Below are 21,303 nucleotides of genomic sequence, written 5' to 3' on the forward strand. Positions count from 1 at the left end.
ATCATTAAACATGATGTCATATCACAAGGCCAACTTTCTTCTGCTTCTCTGCATTTATTATGCAAATCGGTGTGGGTTATTAAAGGCAATTTTACATGACTGTGACTTCCAACTTCCTGCTGACATCTCCACTGATTTTGCTTGTCAAAAATTAGCCGGGAAGGTCACAAATGAGGACCTTGAGATACTGCAACCACTGTAAATCTGAATTGCAATTGCTGCAACTCCTTTTCCTGCACTTTCACAACCACTCTGGTGATATCCTAATTCAAGTAGTGTTCACTTTACTGACTGCAATTGGGACTGGCATCAGTGTCAGTAAGGAGCCCAATCTTTAGGCATGATGACATATTTATTTATTTTATTTATTTTATTTTTTAAATTTATGTGCCACCCATCTCCGAAGACTCAAAGCCACTCACAATACATTTAAAAAAAGCCATTCTAAAAACATTTACAAATTAAAAAAACAATTAAAAACCTTAAAACGCATTCACACCATTCATGGCTGGATCTCGCCAGATCGCAAAGCGAGATCAACCGCCCCAGGCCTGCCAGAAAAGCCAGGTCTTCACCACTTTTTGGAAGGCCAATAGGGTGGGGATGGTCCGGACCTCAGGAGGTAACTGGTTCCAGAGAACTGGGGTGGCCACAGAGAAGTGGCCCTGCCCCCGCGGGCCCACCAGCCGGATATGACAATGCCAATTTACATATCATGCTTGTTGGCTTTACAGAAAGGGAATGCCATGAAAGTGAAGGTGGAAAGACACAGAGAAATTCTGTGCCTTAAACAGACAGAATTTGGAGAAACACTGAAAATTGGAAAGGGAAGATGGTAATGGCATAACTAGAGGAAGCCGGACTGGGTTAACAGAATATACAGATAAACTCTCCAGAGGGCATTTTATTCCAACAACAGAAGCCACTTTGGAGCTCAACCAACCTGCCTCTTGTGCACACCAGTCTCTCTTCCTCAAAATGCTCTGCAGGCATTTTGGCCAAGACATCCCAGGCCTGTCACTTAACCTGAAATGTTCTTATCTTTTTAAATACAGTGCATTCAGAAAGTATTCAGACTCCCTTTACTTTTGTCAATTTTGTTGACAAAAGCTTGATACTACACCTGTTGAACATCATTTTTCCCCTCCTTAATCTACATAGAGTACCCCATAATGACAAAGTAAAAATGTCTGTAAATTTAGTAAAAGGAAAAAAACTGAAATATCACATTGGCATAAGTATTCAGACCCTTTGCAACAGCACTTGAAATTTAGCTCAGGTGCCTCCCATTTCCCTTGATTGTGCTGACATGTTTCTATACCTTGATTGGAGTCTACCTGTGGTAAATTAAACTGATTGGACATGATTTGGAAAGGCACACACTCTCCATAGAAGGCCTCTCAACTGACAATGCATACTGTAGCAGAACAATAGCCATGAGGCCAAAGGAACTGCCTGCCTGCAGAGTTCAGAGACAGGATTATTGCAAGGCACAGATCTGGGGAAGGCTACCATAAAATTTCTGCTGCACCAAAGGTTCCTAAGGGCACAGTGGCCTCCATAATTCTCAAATGGAGAAGAAAGTTTGGCACAACCAGGACTCTTCCAAGAGCTGGTCGTCCGGTCAAACTGAGCAATTGGGGTAGAAGGGCCTTAGTAAGAGAGGGGACCAAGAACTCGATGGTTACTCTGAATGAGCTTCAGAGATCCTGTGTGGAGATGGGGCAGAGTTGAGTGGAGCAAAGCTGAATGGAGCAAAGTACAGGGATATCCTCAATGAAAACCTGTTCAACAGCGCTCAGGACCTCACACTGAGCCGAAGGTTCACTTCTCAACATGACAAGGGACACAGCCAAGACAACATAGGAGTGGCTTAGGGACAACTCTGAATGTCCTAGAGGGGCCCAGCCACAGTTCTGACTTGAACCCTATTGAATATTTTTAGGCACCTAAAAATGGCTCTCCATCAATGGTTGCCATCCAACCTGGCTGAGCTTGAGAGGACTTGCAAGGAAGAATGGCAGGAAAACCACAATCCAGGTGTGCATTATCGCCTCATACCCAAAAAGATTTGAGGCTGTAATCGCTGCCAAAGATGTTTGAACAAAGTACTGAGGGAAGGATCTGAATACTTATGTCAATGAGATATTTCAGTCTGCAAAAGGACTCAGAAGGGCATTTGCTCAAATGTTTTAATCTGTTTTTTAAAAGGTGGGGACAAGGCTTTATATTTCATATATATATATATATATATATATATGAAATCTATATATATATAGATTTCTTAAAATCTCCCAGTAGAAAATCACAGGCAGCAACTTTAAATCCTGCAGCAAAAGGATAATAAAAACATTTGGGGGAGAGAAAGAATCTGCAGCAGGAGGAGCCCTCATGTTTCATTCCTGTCCCTTCGCTGCTTCCAGGCCCTGCAGGAACCCAAAAGGCTTCTCCTCCGACCTTCCCTCCACTCACCTCCCAGGAGCCGGTTCCACCCTCCGAGCAGCAGAAGAGGCTCCGCCGACGCCTCCGTCCTCCTCCCGTGGGTGACCCGGAAGAGGAACTTCCTCTCTCCTCCTCTTCCTCCTCTCTAGCAGTCTAATACTCTATCGTTCCCATTCGTTCGAGCTCGGCTTCTCTCCCTCCGGTGTCATATCAATACTAGCGATGCCGCTGCTTTTCTCTTATTCTCTGCTTTCTAAGGCGCGAGTGTTGCTTCTTTGTAGAGCGCCATCTAGCAACATAACGTTGAAAGTTTGCAAGAGGCTTTTATGGATTCCGTCCTTCCTTCGGTGCCATCAAGTCTTATTGGACTCCCACCAAGCACAGGAATAGCTTTCGTCCATGACAATCTATGCTATACCTTTTCTTTCAGGTCTCCCAAGAGGGCAGACTCATTTTCCCTCTTGCTCCAACTAAACCAAAGGCAGGGCCGGATTTTCCTATAGGCTAACTAGGCTTCAGCCTAGGGTCTCAAGATCAAGAGGGGCCTACATTCAACTTGTTAGCAAAATTAAAATTACACTTTCACTATAGGTGAAAGGGCCTCATAAGTGGAATAGCCTAGGGCCTCTTTTCATCTAAATCCAGCCCTGACCAAAGGAAAGCGTCCAAGGAGGGGAATGACTATAATATAAGGTGACCAGATTTTAACATTGGTAAAGAGGGACACCATTGACCGGGGGGGGGGGGGGGGTTGTTTCTTTTTTTAAATTTATTTTTTTTGCAAAATATTTTTTATTTTTTCCAACATTTTACTTTTACCTTTTATTAAAAAGCATAAGATTGTTTCAAAACCATACATGTAGAGAGAGGGTCTCCTCAGGGTGCCATCAGCCAAATTATTCTCTGTGGGAGCCCCAGCCCTGTGGAATGAACTGCCCCCAGAAATACGTAAGATCTCCGACCTCCGGGTGTTTCGCTGCGCACTGAAGACCCTGTTGTTCCGCCAGGCAGGGCTATCAACATAATAATTTTAAATTGGGGTATTTTAAATTTTTGGGGTTTTAAATCGGCCAAATCTATTTAATTATTTTAATTTTTAATTATTGTTGTGTCCTGTGTTTTTAAATTGGCTGTACACCGCCCTGAGTCCTTCGGGAGAAGGGCGGTATAGAAATAAAATTATTATTATTATTATGTAGGTAATTTTCCTTTAGACAGGTAACTGTAACAGAAATAGGCAGTGGTAACTAAAGAAGTACATGAGAAGAACACTGATCATTATGACTGATAAAGAATATTTGTAGCTCAGGTTTGAAATGAGGGGTCCTTGGTGCTCTATGAATTTGGGGTTTTTTTTTGTAGACTGTTCATTACCTCAACTAGGTAACATCATATGACCCATATTTCATTGGGTAATGTATCATCTGCAAGAAAACAGCCAAGCTCACACAGCACCAAGGGCCCTTTCTTATGACTGAATTTGCTTCTGCTTGCATAGTCTTATTTTACCATTTAAAATAATCTTAATACTAATATATTAGAGAAATATTTTTGGAAGTTATAGTAGCATGAGTAAATTTAGGAATTTACCTCTTCAAGGAACTTGAATAAACTTTAAACATTTAGGAATAACCTCTTCAAGGAATAAATTCTTAAATAAATTCTAGTATGTACATCATGTATGTACTTACAAACATTTGCAACAAGAGCGAAGCGCACGCCACGGCACATTGCAAGTTAAATAGACACCGACATTGAGGAAGTAGTTCCGGCCCGCCCTTCCCTCTCCTCCCCTTCCTTGTCCTTTGCAAGTCACATCACCATGGATGTGGAAGAGAATATCCTTGCGCAGGGTTGCTAAGGGTGAAACTTTTCATTTTCTTTGCTCACTTTGGGCCAGGGAGAGGGTGGCTTCAGGTTTCCCGCGGAGGGAGGAAAGTAAGGAAAGAAAGGGGCTCTACATTCAGTATCCTCTCACCCCACTTCTGTTTTGAATCTTCCCCTGTCCCTACAGGACAGGGTAGGTCCGCAGTCCAAAAATCAGAACTTTTTTAAAACACCGCAGGACGTGGGACAAATTGTTCAAAATCGGGACTGTCCCGCCAAAAGCGGGATGTCTGGTCACCTTAGTCCAAGGAGGGGAATAACTATAATATCCAACCTGAAAGTGCACCTCCCTTGCGGGCTGGTGAAGATTGTTCCAGCCAAATTTTACATCTGGGGGCGTGCAGGATAAGTCTTGGAAAGCTGCCTTGGCAAATGATTGAAGCTGTAACAGTGAAGCTATTGAATGGAAGGCTCTTGAGTCAAGCCCTTCTGTCCTTTGGGGTCTGGTAGGGATGCCCCCATTGTCACTTCAACTCAGCCAGGAGATTCTTTTGCAGGAACTGAATCAAGGAAATCATCCATGGAGAGAACACAATGTGCTATCAGGCAGAGACAAAGTGCACCTCCCTTGAGGATCCGTGAAGACTATTCCATCCAGTTCTTTCTCTTGGGGTGCAGGATAACTCTCCAAAACTATATTTGCAACTGAGGGAAGCTTGAAGAGTGATGCTTTCCTCTATTCACAAGATTAGGCAGGTGCTGCATCATAAAAGTTGATAAAGGTCTTGTTTGTAGGGGAAACCTTAAACAATTGCCACGGGGTGGTTACATCTGGCCGGCAGGTCTGACATCCCTGCTCTAGAAGTTGTGGGTGCTCCATCAGTGGAGGTTTTTAAGAGGAGATTGGACAGCCAATTGTCTGGAACGGTATAAGGCAGGAGTGTCAAACTCGATTTCATTGATGGCCGCACCAGGGTTGTGTTTGATCTCGGTGGGGGCGGAGTGGACGTGGCCTAGGTGGGCAAGCACAATGTCACTCGTGTCAGGGGCGCCTGTGGTGGCCCAAGCGCTCTGCCAGAGAAAATGGGCTCCTGAGCTCTGTTTTCAGCTACAGTGGCCTCCTACAACTCTCTGCCAACAAAAACAGCCTTAGGGAGGACCCACGGGCGACCCTCGCAAGGTCTGTTTTAATTGGCAGAGGCCCCGAGGGCCAGTCCGCTGTTTCGAGGGCAGCCCTGTGGGCCAGATCTAAGCACCCCGTGGGCCTAATCCAACCCTGGGCCTTGAGTTTGACACCCCTGCTTTAAAGGCATGTTTTCCATATAAAATAATGCTTAAACAATGGGAGAATGTGTGGACAAAAGATCTAAAATTCAGATTAAAATAAAATGATATGGTAGTGAGATGATAGCAGTGTTCCAATATTTGAGGGGCTACCACAAAGAAAAAGGGGTTCAACCTAATTTCCAAAGCAGCAGAAGGTGAGACAAGAAACAATGGATGGAAACTAATTGAGGAGGAAAGCAACCTAAAGCTAAGGTAAAGTTTCCTGATAGTGGGAGCAATTAATCAGTGGAATAGCTTCCCTTCAGTAGCTCACGGTGCTCCATCAATGGAGGCTTTTAAGAAGAGACTGGACTGGACAGCCATTTTTTGAAATCGTATGGGACACGGTTCTGCAACCTTAAACACTCAAAGGGCCACTTGAACAGGGGTGAAATGTTTGCTACCAGTTCTGTGGACGTGGCTTGGTAGTCATGTGACCGGGTGGGTGTGGCCAACTTGATATCACTCACTATTAGAACCAGGAGCTGTACATTTTAAAGCACATTTTGCCCCTTCTGAAGCCTCCAACGCTTTGAGTTTCCCTCCACCACCCCCCATTCTCCATCCTGGAGTGTCGCGCATTTCCCTCCCCGACCATTCATCCATAGAAACCAGTGGTGAAATCCAAAAATTCCTTCCTCTTCCTTCATTCTGTCCTTCCTTCCTCTCCCTCCCTCCCTCTCCCTCCCCCACTCCTCACCCCCACCCCCAGATAATAACTAAGGAAATTTGGCCACATTCTGTCTGTCTCTGGAAAGATACCAAAATAAACCATGCATTGCAAAAGAAGTGACTGTCAGGCTGTTAGAGAACAGCACATTTACTTACAAAAGGTATTCTGCTTTTATAATTGATTTACAAGTAAAATGACGATTGCCTAGAGGCAATACTGAAATTTAAGTTGAGATCGCCACCTGCTGATGAAAGGAAAATTCACAACTCTGGGAATACTTAACATAAAGAACTGGGAAAATAATTACCGGATTATTCCTAACTACCCTATGACTACTTAAAGGGACCCCTGAATGTTATCCTAGAAGACTGAACCTGTAAAGGGGATGTAAAGAGCCATTGATAACCTCTAGGACTATTTAAATTATACTGATTGTTTAATAAATGGATATTTTGTGACCTTTTATGCTCAGTTATCTCTTGGACTATGATAGACTCCCGGACTGGCCTTTCTTTTCCCATCTTTGGTTCAGTTGATGCTCCAAAAAGCCGACCTTCTTGTGCTGCGAGACTCCCCCCTCTCGCAGGCCTGGCCCTCCACGTAATCGAGGGCCTATCTTGATGACGGACTTTGGAACCCCGAGAGATGGCATGTAGCGAAGAGGGGGTTGAGGGGTTTTTTAGCCAAATTTTTAAGGAAAATTTTAAGGGGACCTGGGAGGGCAGGAGGGGGTTGTAAAAGCAGACCTGGGGGGGTCCAGTTAGCGACTGCGCGGGATGATGGGTCGATTAGCTGCAGCAGAGGGGTTGCGAAAGGAAATTTAACCGGGGAGCAGGGGGACGACAGGAAGGGCTATGTAATTGAAATAATGAGTGGGAGGGGCAGATATGACGGGCACAGGGGGTCATATCAAGTGTCGGGGGTGCGCACGCGCTGTCTCCGAGCGATTGCGCTCTCTGGCCCTCAATGCGTGACTTGTGTCCTGGGCTGTGTAGAGCCTCAGGCCCAGGATCCGCGGCTGATGTTGTGTAATGCCAGGTCGGTGGTTAATAAAGCCTCCCTCATTTGTGATCTTATTTTGGAGGGGGGTGCGGGCCTGGCAGGTATTACGGAGACCTGGTTGGGCCAAGAGGGGGGGGGGTCCCCCTCATCGAGATGTGCCCGCCAGGTTTCCGTGCATTTCATCAGCCAAGGGCCCAGGGGAGGGGTGGGGGAGTGGCTGTGATTATTAGGGAAGGTCTTTGTCCGAGGGAGACCACTGTTCCTCAGATAGCCGGATGTGAGTCCCTTTGTGTGAAGTGGGGCCGTGGGGTGCAGATGGGTTTGCTGACTATGTACCTGGCTCCCTGCCACGTGGCAGCGACCCTGCCCGAGCTACTCGATGTCATTGCCGGGGTGGCGGTTGATACCACTAGACTTATTGTCATGGGGGATTTCAACCTTCCATCCGCGGGTGAGGCGTCAGAGGTGGCTCGGGAGTTCATGGCTTCCATGACAGCCATGGACCTGACCCAGTTAGTTCAAGGCCCCACTCACATAGGGGGACACACTCTGGACTTGATTTTTGTCTCTGGTCAGTGGTTGAATGATCTTGGTAGAGGGGACCTAGATATCAAACCGTTGTCATGGACAGATCATTCACTCCTTCAATTAGACTTTCCTACCGCCTGCCCCCGCCGCAGGGAGATGGAACCGACCAGATGGTTCCGTCCCAGGCGCCTGATGGATCCCGAAAGGTTCCTGACGGAGCTTGGGCCGTTTCCTGAGACTCTAATACACGACTCGACTGAAGAGCTGGTGGCCGCCTGGGAAAGGGCGGCCGCTGGAGCTTTGGACCACATCGTGCTTTTGCGGCCTCTGACCCGATGCCGATCTCAATTGGCTCCTTGGTTCTCTGAGGAGCTGAGACAGATGAAGCATCGGAAAAGACGCCTAGAGAGCATTTGGGGGACTAGTCAATCCGATTCTGACTGGACACAGGTGAGGTCTTATATCAAGACCTACCTAGTGGCGCTAAAAGCGGCGAAATCTAACCATTTTCCCGCTCTTATCGCATCTGCAGAGAACCACCCAGCCGCCCTGTTTAGGGTGACCCACTCCCTTCTTCGGGGGGGGGAGTGCGGGAAGATCCCTTGCAGGGTCGTGCTGAGGATTTTGTGCAATTCCTGCACAATAAAGTCGCTCGGATTCGGGATGGCTTGGACTCCGATTGGATGAGTCCACGGGAGGAGACGAGGGCAGGTCTTGAGAATGTTATCTGGGAGGAGTTTGATCCTGTGACTCCCAAGGATGTGGACAGGGTTCTGGGTAAGATTAGTGCCGCCACGTGTTTATTGGACCCATGTCCCTCCTGGTTGGTGCTGGCCTCCCGGGAGGTTACACGAGGCTGGCTCCAGGGGATTATAGGTGCTTCTCTGAGTGAGGGTGCCTTTCCTGCCGCCTTGAAAGAGGCGGTAGTGAGGCCCCTCCTCAAAAAGCCTTCCCTGGACCCAGCTGAATTAGCCAACTATCGTCCAGTCTCCAACCTTCGTTTTGTGGTGAAGGTTGTTGAGAGCGTGGTGGCACGACAACTTCCCCGGCACCTGAAGCTGTCTATCTAGACCCGTACCAGTCGGGCTTCAGGCAGGGGTAGAGCACAGAAATGGCATTGGTCGCGTTGGTGGATGATCTCTGGAGGGCTTGGGACAGGGGTTGCTCCTCTGTCCTAGTCCTATTAGATCTCTCAGCGGCTTTTGATACCATCGACCATGGTATCATGCTGCAGCGATTGAGGGGGTTAGGAATAGGGGGCACCATTCTGCGGTGGTTCTCCTCCTTCCTCTCCGACCGCTCGCAGTTTGTGTTGGCAGGGGGACAGAGGTCGACCTCGAGGCGTCTCGCATGGGGAGTGCCGCAAGGGTCGGTCCTCTCGCCCCTCCTGTTCAACATTTATGTGAAGCCGCTGGGTGAGATCATCCGAGGTTTTGGGGTGAAGTGTCATCTGTACGCTGATGATACTCAGCTGTACATCTCCACCCCAGACCACCCCAACAATGCCCTTGATGTGATGTCTCGCTGCCTGGAGGCCGTGCGTGTCTGGATGGGGAGGAGCAGGCTCAGACTCAACCCCTCCAAGACCGAGTGGCTGTGGCTTCCGGCGCCCCGATATAGTCAGCAGGTGCCATCGCTGATTATTGGGGGTGTATCTTTGCCCCCCATGGAGAGGGCTCGCAATCTGGGTGTCCTCCTGGACGCACGGCTGTCTTTAGAAGAGCATATGACGGCTGTGGCCAGGGGGGCCTTTTATCAGGTTCGCCTGATTCGCCAGTTGCAGCCCTTTCTGGACCGGGACGCCCTGCGCACGGTCACTCATGCCCTTGTTACTTCCCGGTTGGACTATTGTAATGCTCTCTACATGGGGCTCCCCTTGAAGAGCACTCGGAGGCTCCAACTGGTCCAGAATGCGGCCGCACGGGTGGTTATGGGCGCAACTCGTTGTGCCCACGTGACACCCCTCCTGCGCGAGCTGCACTGGCTCCCAGTGGTCTTCCGGGTGCGATTCAGGGTGCTGGTTACCACCTTTAAAGCGCTCCATGGCATAGGACCCGGGTACCTTCGAGACCATCTTCTGCCATCAATAGCCTCCCACCGACCAGTTCGCTCCCACAGAGAGGGTCTCCTCCGGGTGCCATCGGCCAAGTTATGTCGGCTGGCGACACCCAGGGAGAGGGCCTTCTCTGTGGGAGCCCCAGCCCTGTGGAACGAATTGCCCCCAGAAATATGTAAGATCTCCGACCTCCGGGTGTTTCGCTGCGCACTGAAGACCCTGTTGTTCCACCAGGTCGGGCGATCAACATAATAGTTTTAAATTGGGGTATTTAAATTTCTGGGGTTTTAAATTTGAGCCAAATCTATTTAATTATTTTAAATTTTAATCGCTGTTTTGTCTTGTGTTTTTAAATAGGCTGTACACCACCCTGAGTCCTTCGGGAGAAGGGCGGTATAGAAATAAAATTATTATTATTATTATTATTATTATTATTATTATTATTATTATTATTATTATTATATTATTATTATTATTATTATTATTATTATTATTATTATTATTAATTACCTATGGGATATAAAGAACTGTGATTAGTGCACTCCTTGAAGAACAACTTAAGGATTGAATAAATAGTTCTTGGACGGGTGGACAAAGGTTGAATTTTTGTTATATAACAGTGGCTAATGGGCATGGGGGAAAGGAAGGAAGAAGATTAAAGCGGTAATTTAAAGGGACAAAACCCAAAAAGAAAATTGATTTTTTGTCAATATTTAGAGAACTTTAAAAAGCAGAAGAAATAGAATCCCACAAATGTGCAGAGGATTGGAAAGAAAGTAAGCAGACCCTTTCTGAATGTTGGAGAAAACTAAAAAAGAAAGTGAAAATTAAGCCCTGTAATAGAAGTTTTGTACAAAAAAAAAAGGAGCAGAAAAACGGATTTAGTAATTTGGATTGAGATTTAAATTGATTTGGCGAATATAAAGATAAAAAGAAGAAAAGGGAAAAAATTAGCAAAGATTCTTAATGTGGATTACAAACAAAATGGATACTTTTTCAGGCTGCTGATTGGAATTGTGGATTGTAGAGAGACATCTTCAGGAGAAATAAGATCATTACAACGCTGAACTTTTGTTTTGGAAAAACCTTGAATCCAGATAGTGATAACAGCCGTGAGAACTTCTGAGGAGGGTTTGTTTGTCTGTAAGGCTTGATTTTGACGATAAAAAAAAAAGAACTGCAACGCAACTTTAAATTGGAATAATACTAACCAAGAAAGAATAAAATAGCACAGGAACTTATGGAAATGATGAAAATGATGCATCTATCACTGAAAACGGAAGTGAAGGAAATAATTACAATGTTGCATGGAAAACCGAACCCGATGATTCAAAAATTGTGTTAGAACACACTCACGTTGACAAGAAAATAACGAAGAAGCAAGAAATAGAAATAGAAAATAAAGAGGAAGATAAAGACAAGACTGACTACGAAAAATTAAATGATCATGTGGGTAGTAAAAATAAAAAGGAGAAAGTTAAAGAGTACATTGGGATTAACAATGGAAAAAAACAGAAAGGGTGGAAAGAGACAAAGAGAGAAGAAAGGGTGGAAGAGAAAGAATATAAAAAATTTAAAAGATTACAATGGGATTAACAGTGGGAAAACAAGAAAGAGGGAAATGGGATGAAAAACTATGAGAAATACAGGGCAAATTAGAATTGTCCAGGATTTTAAAATACAAAATGATTACACTGGGACTAAAAGTGCAGTAATAAGAAAAAGGGAAAAGAGATGGAAAATAACAGGAAATAGCGGGCAAAACAGGAGCGTTCAGGATTTTAAAGCACAAAAAAAAAAGGGGGGGGAAAGAAAAATAAAAAAAGGGAGAAAGAAATGAAGAGCTATATGTTGTATACACTTAGAATTGAAATATGAATTGAAGTAAGATTGTTAGAAAAAGATGAGATTGTGATATTAATTAAGTAATATAAAATAATGGAAAATTATATGGATATATGAATGAATTGAAATAAGTTTTACAATATGAATGTTTAAATAAATGAGATTTTAAATTGCACTGTTGGAACTAACAGCTGGAATATTTTTAAACTTAAGGAAAACTCTTAACAACTGGAATATCTTTAACTGCATATTTGGAATCTAATTAAAAAAGAAAAAAGTTAGTTCAAAGTATGAATTAACTAGGTTGTGGTGAAAATAGAAATGATTAAGATGTTGTTTCAAGAGATACAAATATGTATGTTTGACAAAGTAATTGAAAATTAGAGACAAGATTCAGGAAAAGCAATTTGATTTATTATTATTATATAAAGAGAAAGATATATCAGTTTTGTAATTAACTGATTTTTATTAAGATGATGGATTGTATCATTTGAAATAAGATTTAAAGAAATGTATAAAACAATTTGGTTTATTATTTTTATAAGAAATGCATGATTGCAATACTACATAATTAATTGACTTATATTAAGATGCTGGATTCTTATTATGTTGAAATAATTGATAATTGAAAATAGTGATTATATCAAGGGAATATAAGGAAATATTAGGAATTACATTATGTGGTGAGATTTGAAATTGAAGGGATTTAAAATAGAGATGAATGGAAAAATTGAATTTGGTTAAGATCAGTGGTTAGGATGAAGGGTAATATTGGTCTAAAAAAGAGTTAGAATAAATACTAAGGCAAAAAGGGAATATATAAATTGTATTGAAATGACTAAAAATTGTTTAAATTTGTGAAATGGCCAACACTCAGAAAAAATACATTCTATGTTTGTGTAAAAAATAAAAACTTTTTTTTTTAAAAAAGTTGAATTTTAAAAAGCAAACTAAGATGCTTTATAAGGAAGAAATGAGTGGAACTTTGAAGGAGATGGCATTACTTTTTCAAAACACAAAGGACATCATGGAGAAAGGATTTAAGGAGATTACGGAAAAAATGGAAAATACTATACGAGGGATGATGAGTGAAGACCAAGATGCCCAGGAAAGGGAGGAGCCAACAGAAGAAATGGAGGAAATGATTGCGCTGAAGAACCAGAGAACAAAAGAAACAGTAACAGATGAATTAAATCAGGGGAAAAATATATTAAGAGAGTTGAAAAGAGAATTGGAGATACAGGAAGATACTTTTGAAAGGGAGATAGGGGCCTGGGTAAAAATTTTGGAAATTAGGCAATGGAAGAGAGTAGAGGTGGGAGAAAAACCTAGATTGAACTGTCAAGAAGTAGATGCAGACTGAGATAAAGATCCAAGGAAGGAATATGGGAGGCAAGCAAAAAAAAGCAGAGCAATTAAAGTACTGAAGTGGTCAAGAGACGATGGATAGATGATTTTTCTTTTTTGTTGTTGTTCTGATTTGCTTTTCTTTTTCTCTCTTTTCTTTTGTTTTTTTAGGTAGGTGACACGACTAGAAGGTAGGTAGGACAGAAAGAAAATGTCTTTTAATATAGGGTGACATGATTAAAAGTTAGAATAAGAGATAGAAATAAGAGAAAAGGGAAACAGTGTATACACTTTTATATCATAAAATAAAAGCAATAAAAGAAAACATGGAATAACTGAACAATGACTGACTGCAACTTAATATGTGTATTATTATTAGAAATATAAAAGTTGGTTGAACTTGGAAAAAAGCAATTTGGAATTAGATATGAGTCAAAAAATTCAAGGTGGGCTGGATTTAAATCTCTTGTGGGCATGAAGGGACATATTACTGATGGCATGTTTGATCCCTGCTGTCACCATGAATTCCAGGCACAATGAAAATGATGGCTGCTTCCACAACACAATCATGCGGCCCAGGGATGCCAGAATTCTGATTGAAACTTTTGCCACAATCTGGACACTCATACAGTTTGTCCTCTGTGTGAGTCCTCTGGTGTGTCACCAGATCGGAATTATTACAAGAAACATTTCCCACATTCTGAATTCATACGGTTTTTCTCATGTGTGAATCCTCTGGTGTCTTATCACACTGGAAATACGACTGAAACTTTTCCCACACTCAGGACATCCATACGGTTTTTCTCCCGTGTGAGTCCTCTCATGTCTTATCACACTGGAAATACGACTGAAACTTTTCCCACATTCTGGACACACATATGGTTTCTCTCCTGTGTGAGTCTTCTGGTGTGCCACCAGGTTGGAATTCTTACTGAAACATTTCCCACATTCTGGACATTTATAGTATTTCTCTCCTGTGTGAGTCCTCTGGTGTTTCACAAGGTTGGAATTGTGACTGAAACTTTTCCCACAATCTGCACACTCATACAGTTTCTTCTCTGTGTGAGTCCTCTGGTGTCTCACCAGGTCGGAATTATTACTGAAACATTTCCCACATTCTGAACATTCATACGGTTTTTCTCCTGTGTGAATCCTCTGGTGTCTTATCAGACTGGAAATATGATTGAAACTTTCCCCACATTCTGTACATATATACGGTTTCTCTCCTGTGTGAGTCCTCTGGTGTGTCACCAGGTTGGAATTCTTACTGAAACATTTCCCACATTCTGCACACTCATACAGTTTGTCCTCTGTGTGAGTCCTCTGGTGTCTCACCAGGTCAGAATTATTACTGAAACATTTCCCACATTCTGAACATTCATATGGTTTTTCTCCTGTGTGAGTCCTACGGTGTCTTATCAGACTGGAAATATGACTGAAACTTTTCCCACATTCTGGACACATATACGGTTTCTCTCCTGTGTGAGTCCTCTGGTGTGTCACCAGGTTGGAATTCTTACTGAAACATTTCCCACAATCTGCACATTCATACAGTTTGTCCTCTGTGTGAGTCCTCTGGTGTCTCACCAGGTCGGAATTATTACTGAAACATTTCCCACATTCTGAACATTCATACGGTTTCTCTCCTGTGTGAGACCTCTGGTGTTTCACAAGGCTGGAATTATGACTGAAACTTTTATTACACTCTGGATGTTGATATAATTTGTCCTGGGAATGAGTCCTTTGGTGTCTCATTAGGCTGGAATTCTGGACACACGTGTGGTTTGTTCTGTGTGTGAGTCCTTTGGTGTGTCACCTGGTCGGAATTATTACTGAAACATTTCCCACATTCTGAACATTCATATGGTTTTTCTCCCGTGTGAATCCTCTGGTGTCTTATCAGACTGGAAATATGACTGAAACTTTTCCCACACTCAGGACATTCATACGGCTTCTCTCCTGTGTGAGTTCTCTGGTGTGTCACCAGGGTGGAATTATGACTGAAAAATTTCCAACACTCGACACTCGTACAGTTTCTCTCCCGTGTGAATCGTCTGATGTGATACCAGTTTGGAATTACATCTGAAACTTTTCCCACACTCTGGACATTGATATGGTTACTCCAGAGTAGGAGTCCTCTTGTGTGTCACCAGGTGGGAATTCCTACTGAAACATTTCCCAGTCAGTACATGCAAAGGGTGTCTCTTCCATATGAGTCTTCTGGTGTATTACCAGGGTGGAGTTGTGACTGAAAAGATGTGAAAAAAGAAAAAAGTATACATTACAATAAGCAAACATGCCACAATAAAGAATAATCTCTTACATTAGTTATGATTTATTTGACACATTTGTGTCCAAGTTCAAATATCCATTCAGTCATGAAATTATCTTTTTCACTTTAGTGATTCACAAATTCTTAGCAGTGCAAAGGCTCATCATTAAATATATCTCGAAATGCTGGGGATAGATTGTACAGTTGTAAATATAAGCACACAGAGAGAAATGCAAATATACACACCTATAACTATGTATGTGGAAAATCCATGTGTTTTTAGCCTGAAAATTATCCCAAAATGGTTACAGTCGAACTGTCTGAGCTAACTTTAGAGGTGTGGGTTTTTTCCTGATCAAATGATATCTAAACCTTCTACGAGATTTGATGTTCTAATTTTGCCCACTTACTGACTGCAATTGGGACTGGCAACTGTGTCAGTAAGTAGCCCAATCATTAAACATGATGTCATATCACAATGCCAACTTTCTTCTGTTCCTCTGCATTTATTATGCAAATCGGTGTGGGTTATTAAACGCAATTTTACATGACTGTGACTTCCAACTTCCTGCTGATATCTCCACTGATTTTGCTTGTCAAAAATTAGCCGGGAAGGTCACAAATGAGGACCTTGATTCTGAGATAATGCAACCATTTTAATCTGAATTGCAATTGCTGCAACTCCTTTTCCTGCACTTTCACAACCACTCTGGTGACATCCTAATTCAAGTAGTCTTCACTTACTGACTGCAATTGGAACTGGCATCAGTGTCAGTAAGGAGCCCAATGGTTAAGCATGATGTCATATGACAATGCCAACTTATATACCATGCTTGTTGGCTTTACAGAAAGGGAATGCCATGAAAGCGAAGGTGGAAAGATACAGAGAAATTCTGTGCCTTAAACAGACAGAATTTGGAGAAAAACTGAAAATTGGAAAGGGAAGATGGCTATGGAATAACTAGAGGAAGCAGGACTGGGTGAACAGAATATAAAGAAAAACTCTCCACAGGGCATTTTATTCCAACAACAGAAGCCACTTTGGAGCTCAACCAACCTGCCTCTTGTGCACACCAGTCTCTCTTCCCCTAAATGCTCTGCAGGCATTTTGGCCAAGACATCCAGGCCTGTCACTTAACCGGAAATGTTCTTATCTTTCTAAATACAGTACATTCAGAAAGTATTCAGACTCCCTTTACTTTTGTCAATTTTGTTGACAAAAGCTTGATTCTACAGCTGTTGAACTTCATTTATTCCCCTCCTTAATCTACATAGAGTACCCCATAATGACAAAGTAAAAATGTCTGTAAATTTAGTAAAAGGAAAAAAACTGAAATATCACATTGGCATAAGTATTCAGACCCTTTGCAACAGCACTTGAAATTTAGCTCAGGTGCCTCCTGAGGACATGATTTGGAAAGGCACATACTCTGACAATGCATAATGTAGCAGAGCAATAGCCATGAGGCCAAAGGAACTGCCTGCAGAGTTCAGAGACAGGATATTGCAAGGCACAGATCTGGGGAAGGCTACCATAAAATTTCTGCTGCACCAAAGGTCCTAAGGGCACAGTGGCCTCCATAATTCTCAAATGGAGAAGAAAGTTTGGCACAACCAGGACTCTTCCAAGAGCTGGTCGTCTGGTCAAACTGAGCAATTGGGGTAGAAGGGCCTTAGTAAGAGAGGGGACCAAGAACCCGATGGTTACTCTGACTGAGCTTCAGAGATCCTGTGTGGAGATGGGGCAGAGTTGAGTGGAGCAAAGCTGAATGGAGCAAAGTACAGGGATATCCTCAATGAAAACCTGTTCCACAGCGCTCAGGACCTCACACTGAGCCGAAGGTTCGCTTCTTAACATGACAAGGGACACAGCCAAGACAACATAGGAGTGGCTTAGGGACAACTCTGAATGTCCTAGAGGGGCCCAGCCACAGTTCTGACTTGAACCCTATTGAATATTTTTAGGCACCTAAAAATGGCTCTCCATCAATGGTTGCCATCCAACCTGACTGAGCTTGAGAGGACTTGCAAGGAAGAATGGCAGAAAAACCCCAATCCAGGTATGCAAAGCTTATCGCCTCATATCCAAAAAGATTTGAGGCTGTAATCACCTCCAAAGGTGTTTCAACAAAGTACTGAGGGAAGGATCTGAATACTTATGTCAATGTGATATTTCAGGTTGTTTTGTTTTAATAAATTTACAGACATTTCTAAAATTCTGTTTTCACTTTGTCATTATTGATGTAGATGAGAAAAAATGAATTTCAACAAGTGCAAAATAACAAAGTTGACAGAAGTGAAAGGGGTCTGAATGCTGTCTGAATGCACTGAACGTGGGTTCCTATTGACACAGAAATACACTCCTAAGAATTTATTCATGTGAACAATTATCTGTATTTCGGTCTGCAGAAGGACTCAGGAGGGAATTCGCTGAAAAGTTTTAATCTGTTTTTTAAAAGGTGGGGACACTGAGATATATATAAAGAGTTCTTAAAATCTCCCAGCAGAAAATCACAGGCAGCAACTTTAAATCCTGCAGCAAAAGGATAATAAAAACATTTGGGGGAGAGAAAGAACCTGCAGCAGGAGCAGCCCTCATGTTTCATTCTTGTCCCTTCGCTGCTTCCAGGCCCTGCAGGAACCCAAAAGGCTTCTCCTCCGACCTTCCCTCCACTCACCTCCCAGGAGCCGCTTCCACCCTCCGAGCAGCACAAGAGGCTCCGCCGACGCCTCCGTCCTCCTCCCGTGGGTGACCCGGAAGAGGAACGTCCTTTCTCCTCCATCTCTCTAGCAATCCAATACTCTATCGTTCCCATTTGCTCCAGCTCGGCCTCTCTCCCTCGGTGGTGATGTCAATACTAGCGATGCCGCTGCTTTTCTCTTATTCTCTGCTATCGAGGTGCGACTGTTGCTTCTTTCTACAGCGCCATCTAGGGTCATAAGGTTGATAATCACCCTCGTCCTATCTCTACCCTGAAGCGTTTGCAAGTGAATATCAAGTCTTATTCGACTCCCACCGAGCACAGGAATAGCTTTCGTCCATGACAATCTATGCTTTACCTTCTCTTTCAGGTCTCCCAAGAGGGCAGACTCATTTTCCCTCTTGCTCCAACTAAACCAAAGGAAAACGTCCAAGGAGGGAAATGACTATAATATCCAAACTGAAAGTGCACCTCCCTTGGGGGCTGGTGAAGATTGTTCCAGCCAATTTTACATCTGGGGGCATGCAGGATAAGTCTTGGAAAGCTGCCTTGGCAAATGATTGAAGCTGTAACAGTGAAGCTGTTGAATGGAAGGCTCTTGAGTCAAGCCCTTCTGTCCTTTGGGGTCTGGTAGGGATGCCCTCATTGTCACTCCAACTCAGCCAGGAGATTCTTTTGCAGGAACTGAACCAAGGAAATCATCCATGGAGACAACACAATGTGCCATCAGGCAGAGACAAAGTGCACCTCCCTTGAGGATCCGTGAAGACTATTCCATCCAGTTCTCTCTCTTGGGGGTGCAGGATAACTCCCTAAAACTATATTTGCAACTGAGGGAAGCTTGAAGAGTGACGCTTTCCCCATTTACCTTCACAAGATTAGGCAGGTGCTGTATCATAAAAGTTGATAAAGGTCTTGTTTGTAGGTGCAGCCTTAAACAATTGCCACAAGGTGGTTACATCTGGCTGGCGGGGTCACCCTGGAAACAAAAGGGCTGGCCTGTGGTGACTTTGCCAGCAAAAACGGAGCTCGAGAGGGCCACACAATTGAGGAGTGGTGTTGAGGTGGCCACACCCTCCCTGAGGTCAAACACAACCCTGATGTGGCCCTCAATGAAATTGAGTTTGACACCCCTGCTTATAGGGAAAATACGAAGAGAGAAAAGTGGAATGGCTCATTAAAATAAGTCTTTTGCTTGTTTATTCACAAGAAAGAGACCCCTTCCCTTCCCAATCAGGCACTTTCCAGAAGGAATGGCATGATGAATTAAAACCTATGTGTACTTTTCAGCATTCATGAAAAAGGCTGCAGGAGGCTGTCCAGGCCCAAAACGGGGACTCCAGAGGGCTCCAGGAGGCCATTCTTAACTCAGAAGGTTATAAAAGGGAGGAAAGGTTAAATATTTTACCTTTCAGGCTTGCTACTATAGCCTATGCCAATAATTTATAGTTCTAGTTTCTTGATCTGGTCTCTCTCTCATAAGGTGACCAAGTAGACCAAGTAATATTAAAAAAAACAAAATCAGAGAAATGTACAGCTCTCTATTTTTATAAGTGTATAAAACAATGTGTGTGGAGCTGTGGTCTCGTGTCATGCCCACCATAGCCACACTTACCCCGCACCCAACATGCACCCTCTGAGGTCAAACACAACCCTGATGCAGCCTTCAATGAAATTGAATCTGACATCCCTGCTCTAGAAGTTGTGGGTGCTCAATCAGTGGACGTTTTTAAGAGGAGATTGGGCAGCCAATTGTCTAGAACGGTATAAGGCAGGGGTGTCAAACTCGATTTCATTGATGGCCGCACCAGGGTTGTTTTTGATCTCGGTGGGGGCGGAGTGGACGTGGCCAGGGTGGGCGTGGTGAGCACGATGTCACTCGTGTCAGGGGCGCCTGTGGTGGCCCAAGCGCTCTGCCAGAGAAAATGGGCTCCTGAGCTCTGTTTTCAGCTACAATGGCCTCCTACAACCCTCTGCCAACAAAAATAGCATTAGGGAGGACCAGCGCGTGGCCCTCGCAGGCTCTGTTTTCGTTGGCAAAGGCACTGAGGGCCAGTCCTTTGTTGTTTCCAGGGTGGTCTCATGGGCCAGATCTAAGCACCCCGTGGGCCAAATCCAACCCCTTGGCCTTGAGTTTGACACCCCTGCTTTACAGCCATGTTTTGCATATAATGCTTAAACAATGGGAGAATGTGTGGACAACAGTTATAAAATTCACATTAAAATGACATGATAGTGAGATGATAGTAGTGTTCCAATATTTGAGGGGCTACCACAAAGAAAAGGGTTCAACCTATTTTCCAAAGCAGCAGAAGGTGAGAGAAGAAACAATGGATGGGTACTAATTGAGGAGACAAGCAACATACAGTGGGGCAAAAATGTATTTAGTCAGCCACCAATTGTGCAATTCTCCCACTTAAACAGATGAGAGAGGCCTGTAATTGACATCATAGGTAGACCTCAACTGTGAGAGAGAAAATGAGAAAACAAATCCAGACAATCATATTGTCTGATTTGGAAAGAATTTATTTGCAAATTATGGTGGAAAATAAGTATTTGGTCACCTACAAACAAGCAAGATTTCTGGCTCTCACAGACCTGTAACTTCTTCTTTAAGAGGCTCCTCTGTCCTCCACTCATTACCTGTATTAATGGCACCTGTTTGAACTTGTTATCAGTATAAAAGACACCTATCCACAACCTCAAACAGTCACACTCCAAATTCCATTACGGTGAAGACCAAAGAGCTGTCGAAGGACACAAGAAACAAAATTGTAGACCTGCACCAGGCTGGGAAGACTGAATCTGCAATAGGCAAGCAGCTTGGTGTGAAGAAATCAACTGTGGGAGCAATAATTAGAAAATGGAAGACATACAAGACCACTGATAATCTCCTTTGATCTGGGGCTCCACGCAGGATCTCACCCTGTAGGGTCAAAATGATCACAAGAACGGTGAGCAAACATCCCAGAACTGCATGGGGAGACCTAGTGAATAACCTGCAGAGAGCTGGGACCAACGTAACAAAGGCTACCATCAGTAACACACTACGCCACCAGGGACTCAGATCCTGCAGTGCCAGACGTGTCCCCTTGCTTAAGCCAGTACATGTCCGGGCCCATATGAAGTTTGCTAGAGAGCATTTGGATGATCCAGAAGAGGATTGGGAGAATGTCATATGGTCAGATGAAACCAAAGTAGAACTGTTTGGTAGAAACACAACTCATCGTGTTTGGAGGAAAGAGAACGCCGAGTTGCATCCAAAGAACACCATACCTACTGT

The 21,303-nt window shown here is 43.6% G+C and overlaps 2 protein-coding genes across 2 annotated transcripts in view; one reads left to right on the forward strand and one right to left on the reverse strand.

Annotated features, from left to right (window-relative positions):
- Positions 1 to 21,303, forward strand: part of LOC139310039 (zinc finger protein 252-like) — a 371,392-nt gene that overhangs the window by 308,269 nt on the left and 41,820 nt on the right. The window lies entirely within an intron of this gene.
- LOC139311975 (zinc finger and SCAN domain-containing protein 2-like) lies at positions 13,239 to 14,899 on the reverse strand. Its single transcript, XM_070936497.1, has one exon. It carries the CDS (start codon positions 14,799 to 14,801, stop codon positions 13,767 to 13,769), a length of 1,035 nt encoding a protein of 344 aa, XP_070792598.1. The 5' UTR covers positions 14,802 to 14,899; the 3' UTR covers positions 13,239 to 13,766.

Source organism: Pituophis catenifer, unplaced genomic scaffold, assembly GCF_029215685.1.
Source record: "Pituophis catenifer annectens isolate HBS135680 unplaced genomic scaffold, rPitCat1.0.hap2 SCAF_2, whole genome shotgun sequence".
NCBI classification, from domain to species: Eukaryota; Metazoa; Chordata; class Lepidosauria; order Squamata; family Colubridae; genus Pituophis; species Pituophis catenifer.